Genomic DNA, 6,000 nt, shown 5'->3' with positions numbered 1-6,000 from the left:
AGTTTTTAATAGAATCTAGTAGATTTCAAAGACATTTCTTGCTTATAGCGAGTTGCCCTAGTGAGAGGGTTTCCTCTCCTCTGCCTCAGGGCCTCTCTGTTCACCAGTGATGCAGCCCTCTGCTGGGGCTAGTAACAGACCTTCCTTTAGTCATTCTCTGAATGGAACGGACAGGGGAGAGGCAAGTGAATCCAGAGACAAGTCTATCCATAAAGTTAAGGCATATTGCTGACATGCTCAGGGGACAGAGAGATTTTTAATGAAATCCTGAGCTCTTCTATTTTGGGATTTGAAGGGTGTAAGGGTCTTTCCCCCCACGCCCACCCCCATTTTTTGTATGGGCCCTGCCAGCATGCGGGATCCTAGTTCCCCGACCAGGGATCGAACCCGCGCCCCCGCCTGCAGTGGAACCGCGGAGTCTTGACCGCTGGACCGCCAGGGAAGTCCCAAGTCCGTAAGGGTCTTGCAGGTTAGGTTGGGCACCTCCTAGTCACTCAGTTTGTCATTTCAAGTGCTGGTCTGTGCTGATCTGTTGGGGAGAGGAATATGTACAGTGCAGAGAAGCAGAGCAGTGGGGACAAGGAAGTTCCTCTCTCCTCCCTGGTTCCGGCCAATGCTTAGGTACACACACCTGCTACCCTGCCAGCGTCTGAGTCAGCTCCTCTCCTCTCCCTGACCTATGTGCAGCTGCCACACGGAAGCCAAATTCGACAGACGTCAAGCTAGGACGCCACCTTGCATCTGAATTACTTTTTGAAATTCGGCATGTCCAGGTTTACTGACCTGTGCAGTCTTTTCAACATTTCCTTCTGCTGCACATGGTTGGGGTCAGAAACTTTCGTCTTGCTCTGCCAGTCCTCTGACTACAGCATTTTGAATCGAGTTACTTGGAATCTCGTGCCTGGTTCCAAGCCTCAGAAAAACGCGAGAAGATCCAGAAAGCAGGTTAGGCGTGAGGCCGGTCATTGCCCCTATCCGTGACCCCATTCAGGGGCCTCGTAACGCTAGTGCCCTTCAGGAAACAGAGAACCAGATTCCTCAAAGGGCATTGCAGCAGGTTTCCAGGAATTACTTATCAAAGCCGATGACCCAGGGGCCGTGACCCCTAGATTCGGACGGGATTCAGGGCTTTCTCCTAAGGGAAAGGTCTGCCCCTACTTCTTCCCAGCATCCTCGGATAGTGTGACCATTCCTGGGAGATTCAGGAGGGTGGAGGGGAGGACGTGCAGCGTGAGATGGTGAAGTCAGGCCGCCGACGGCCCGCCCCGTCCACTGCTAGCCCTTGCAAGCAGCATGCCTGGAGCAAAGACCCGTCATCCCATCCTCTCCTGAGGAGCTGGATAAGCCCGCGCAGGCGCGCCCGACGCCCCGCCCTTCAGGCGCAGGCACCGCCTACAAGCCCCGCCCCGCCTGGCTCGAGCGCGGCCGGCAGTGGGCGGGGCCTGCTCTGGCTGGGAGGCTGTCGGCGGGGAGGGCGGGGCCTGCCGCCGGCGCGGCGGTGCGTCGCGCGGTGATGTGGCTGACGCTGCGCCCGCCAGGCCACAGTCCGGCCGCCCCGCCCCCGGCCCGCCCCGCCGGCCTCCCAGGCGGCCCTGTCAGAGTGCGGCGGCGGGCGGCGCGGGGCTGGTCCTTGTAGCCGGCGAGGAGGCTCCTGCGGCACACCCCCGTCGGTCGGCGCCTCTCTTCAGCGCGCGCGGACATGGCTCAGGCAGCGGCGCGCTGCCCCAGCGCCCGCGGCTCCGGGGACGGCGAGACTGGCAAGCCCAGGAAGGTGGCGCTCATCACGGGCATCACGGGCCAGGTGAGCGGGGGCAGGGGCCGCGGGCACGTGTGCGCTCGGGGCGCCGGTGGGACGGCCGCGGGGGCGCCGGGAGCTCGGGCCGCGGGGAGGCCAGTGCCCGCGTGCGGGGCTCCCTTGCTGCCCGATCCCCTCGCCCGGGTCCCAGGTCGCGGAGGAAGTAAGAGGGAGCGGTGCTGTGCAGTCACAGACCAGGAAATGTTTTCCTGTTTTGTGTTTTCTTACACGTTAAAAGCCCACCTCGCAGGAACTTCCAAGACCGCGGCCGCACCTGGACGTGGGGCAGGCTGGTCCGGGCTCGGGCCGGGTCCCCTCCCTGCCGCAGACCCTCAGGAGTGTCCGGAGCCCGGCCCACGAGCGGCGGGAGGCGCCGGGGCCGGGCCTCTCGGGTCCCCCCCGGGCGGTGGCGATGCCGACACCCGGTGCTCAGGAAGTGATGGGGTGAATAAAGGTGACCTGATGCGCACGCAGGCTGTGCTTATTACGCGCCGTCACTTGGCTGATAGGACCTCATTTAGTTTTCCCAGCTGCTTTTTGAGGCGGTGCTCTTATGTTCTCCACTTCACAGATGGGGAAACCGAAGCCCGCGGTCAAAGCGCTAGGAAGTGTCCAGTTGGGATTCACACTGCTGTCAGACTCTCTGGCAGGAGAAAAGAGGTAGAAACTGCCTAGGCGTACAGTCAAAGGGCGTTAGACAGTTGTAACTGCTGGATACCTGATTACTTCCTAGTTACTCATGCATCGTGCTGTGTTTAAGGTAATTACAGTAAACCCCGGTTTGAAAACTGGTGGGAGGGGTGGCGGGGAGGGACAGGGATCTGAGGCTGAGTAAGAGAACCCTCAAAGTCAGTCAAGGGCCTGCATACTTTCAATATTATGGAGAAATTAGTTAAGCTGTTCGTGTAACTCTGTTGGTATGGCTTATGCCTACGGAAGTGGCAGCAGCGTGAAAACATGCAGGTTAGAAGGGAAGCCTTATTTAGAGCCGGAGTGCAGTGGTCGGGTAGGTGCTGAGTGGCCTCCTCCAGGCCGTCTTCCTGAGCTACTCCCTGGCCAGACAGCTCTGGCTCCCCACTTCATTTCCACCTTAAAACCCCTGCTTGAGGGTCAGGCTCCTTCTAACCTCTGCACCAGTATCTCCCACTTCCCTCCAACCCCACCCTGTGCATTGTCCCCTCATCTGTTGGGTGTTGTGCTGGCTTCTGCAGTCCCTGGCACAGTGCTGAACTCTGGTTGCCACGTAAATCCCTGCTGGTGGAGTTTACTGCTCTGCTTCGCATTTATCTCCCAGGACAGTGACTCCCGCCGTGGGTCTCGGAGTGCTGTGAGGTTAATGCAAAGGGTCTGGAGAGCCATACCTGCTGTCCAGTTTCTTAGTCGTGTTGGGTGAGAGCTTGTTGAGCTACTCACTCTGCTGAACATTTTATATATTCCTATGTAAGAGACAGGTACAGTTTTTGTCCCTATTTTACACCTGGCTTAGTAAGTAAGGTTAAGTATGTTCCCTGAGGGCGCACACCTCATGAGTGTCAGGGCTGAGATCTGAACCCAAGAGTTGCTCTAAGCCATTTTGCTATACTGCCTCTGTGGTAAGCCACCCACGTTAAGTTACAGCCCTGTGTGTGTGTGAGAGAGAGAGAGAGAGAGACAGAGACAGAGACAGAGACAGAGACAGGGAGTAGGGGAGAGAGAGGGATTGTTTTACTCTAAGAAGAGGTCTCAGATTCAAGGTGAGGTTGAAACCGCTGCTCTGGCCCTTAGGGCTGTCGTGGCCTTTGTGCTGAGATGGGCTCTTGCATGGGTTGTCCCACGTTCGCCCTTGAGAGTGCGTGCAGGTGGCCAGGGTGTCTGTCTGCTTTGCATCTCTAGCGCTCACTGCCAGCAGTCACTCCAGCTTTCTTCCTCCTGTCTCTTCCTGACAGTAGTTGTGAATCATTCCCGGAGTTTTTTTACCTTATTAAATCACCTCGAAGAAAACCAGGCTGCGCTCTGCATTGCCGCTTCAAGGCCCTCCACCAGCCATCCCCAGGCCTCACCTCATGGTCTAATTATGCTTGCTCTTTGCTACACCAGGGAGATGTTATTGCTGGTCCCTGAATATTGCTGCCTTGTACCTCCGTGGGGTCGTTATTTTGTGCCTGAATGCCCTCACAAGTCTCACTCCTTTTAACTTAGCTGAAAGCCTCAGCCAAATGCAATCATTCCAGGCTTTGTATTTTCAATTCTTTGTATTTACAGATGTGCAATCCATGTTGGCTACATAGGTAGTTTACATAGCTTAGTTCTTTGGTTTGTTAACTCCTTTAGGGTAGAAACCTTCTTTTGAGCTTACTACCTCCCGTGTGGCTTCACCTAGTGGGCTTCCAAAATGTTGACTTACTCTTCCCATGAACAGAACTTGTCTCTACTGTGTGTCTGCAGGGTGCAAGGCTTGCTTTGTGGCTGCTGGGAGCCAGAGCCTACGTAAGCTGTACTCTCTGCCCTCCAGGATCTCACAGTTTTTGAGGGACTTAATGCACATGTCAAAGTCCGTACTTTACAAATACGTTAGGGGCCACATGCCTGGTTCATCCAACCTCACTGAATGCTGGCAGTAGCAGGGGCTGTGTTTGGGGAGAACAGCGTGTACAGGAGTGTAGAGAGGGGAGAGTTTGGGGGGTCATGAGGACCAAACATAGTAATAATGGGAGGAAAGAGAATTTATTACATTTTGTACCCCTTGCTTATTTCCAAAAAGATTCTGAGGTGGCTTCAATAAAAAAACACAGCGTTGGACCATCCTAAGAAGAATGAAAAAAATAGGAGTCTGCAGTGAAGGCTGTAGAAAGATGGAGGTAGTGTCCCCAGCACTGAGGACGGCTGCCAGGTGGGCATGAAATTCAGCTTTGAGCTTCCTGACCGTCGAGGCAGAGTGGGTGGGCACGTGGAACTTTGCTAGTACTGAACTCTCAGGGGGACACAGCAACATGATGCACAATGAGCTCCATAGAGTCATCTCCTCAGGACGCTCTTGTTACCCCGACGGACTGTGGGAGCACATTTTTCGGTAGGTGGAGACTTCAGAGAACTGAATGGTCAGCGTTTGTGGGTTTTTCCCTTTCTGATATCTGTTATGTCAGGCTAGTCTCTGCCAGGAGCATAGGCAAGTTGGAACTGTAGATTACCTTGTCAGGTGTCCTTGGTACGAAATTAATATTGGTGTTTTAAATATGGAAGAACTGACACGTTGAGGTCCTCCACACCTGCAAGTAGCCTAGGTTTTCCTTAGGAAGCACTTTAGATGTGGTCGGACATCTAAGCAAACACCAAGTCCAGAGTTCTGCGCCATGACACATGGAAGGCAAAGCGTTTATCTTTAAATGGTTGGAAAGTTAGTCCTGGTCAAGAGGAGTTGACTTGTCTGCTGTTGGCAGACAACACATTTTTACCAAGTCTTGCGTAGAGGAAAGAGATGGACCCTTTGAGCTGTCAGGCAGATTATTTAAGCCGTAATATTTAGTTTCAGAATTTTATTTTTATGGCCTTATTTTTTATTTTCACTAATTTAATTATTTTCTTTTGAGCATGTTCTGGCTGCCATCAGACGACCATAGCCTTTAAAGAGAGCATGTTTAAAACAGATACCCAGATTCCCTAGACTTAGGTGGCTCTCACAGGCTTTATCTTCTTCATTTAAGAATTAATTTAAGATGCTGGAAAATGGTAATTGAGAATTGGCAGGAAGTACCATTCTTTCCACAGTTTTCCTTATCCCTTTTAAATAATGCTTCAATGGGATCATAATAGATGACGGGGATATTACTTCTTCTGGTTTTACTTTCTAATCCATATTTGGTGTCCCGCAAATTTCTGCATTCTAGTATCGGCATCAGAATCATCATTTGTGTAGATGGAGATTTAGTGAAATGTGATGAAGTCTACTAAAATAGCCATTGGTAATGGCTACATGGACTCTCGGAGCCAAAGCCGTGTCCAGTTCAAGGGAGAGGCCCATGATAGATTAGTGATGTCTGCCTGGGAGAGGGATGGGAGTGATGGCACAGTGCTCTGTCTTTACAGGATTGTGACTCCTTGGGTTTAGGAAACGAGTGTCTTAATCACTTATCCCCTATATCTAGCATAACTGGTAAAGGTTAGGTACTCAAAATATTTCATAATTAAGTCTTTACTTGCTGATGTTTATTATCTTGCAGAAAAGTTGC

The 6,000-nt window shown here is 52.7% G+C and overlaps 1 protein-coding gene across 3 annotated transcripts in view; it reads left to right on the top strand.

Moving 5' to 3' along the window:
* Positions 1 to 1,534: 1,534 nt before the first annotated feature.
* GMDS (GDP-mannose 4,6-dehydratase) overlaps positions 1,535 to 6,000 on the top strand; it is a 479,997-nt gene continuing 475,531 nt past the window's right edge. The window contains exon 1 of one of the 3 annotated variants that reach the window (XM_073810235.1): positions 1,535 to 1,801. In XM_073810235.1, coding sequence (XP_073666336.1) covers positions 1,700 to 1,801 — 102 coding nt within the window. In that variant the 5' untranslated portion in view covers positions 1,535 to 1,699. The remainder of the gene's footprint in view (positions 1,802 to 6,000) is intronic. The other 2 variants (XM_033863759.2, XM_033863760.2) reach the window with 2 other exon arrangements.

Source organism: Tursiops truncatus, chromosome 10 (assembly GCF_011762595.2).
Source record: "Tursiops truncatus isolate mTurTru1 chromosome 10, mTurTru1.mat.Y, whole genome shotgun sequence".
Lineage (NCBI taxonomy): Eukaryota > Metazoa > Chordata > Mammalia > Artiodactyla > Delphinidae > Tursiops > Tursiops truncatus.
This window is presented reverse-complemented; position numbering and strand designations above follow the sequence as displayed.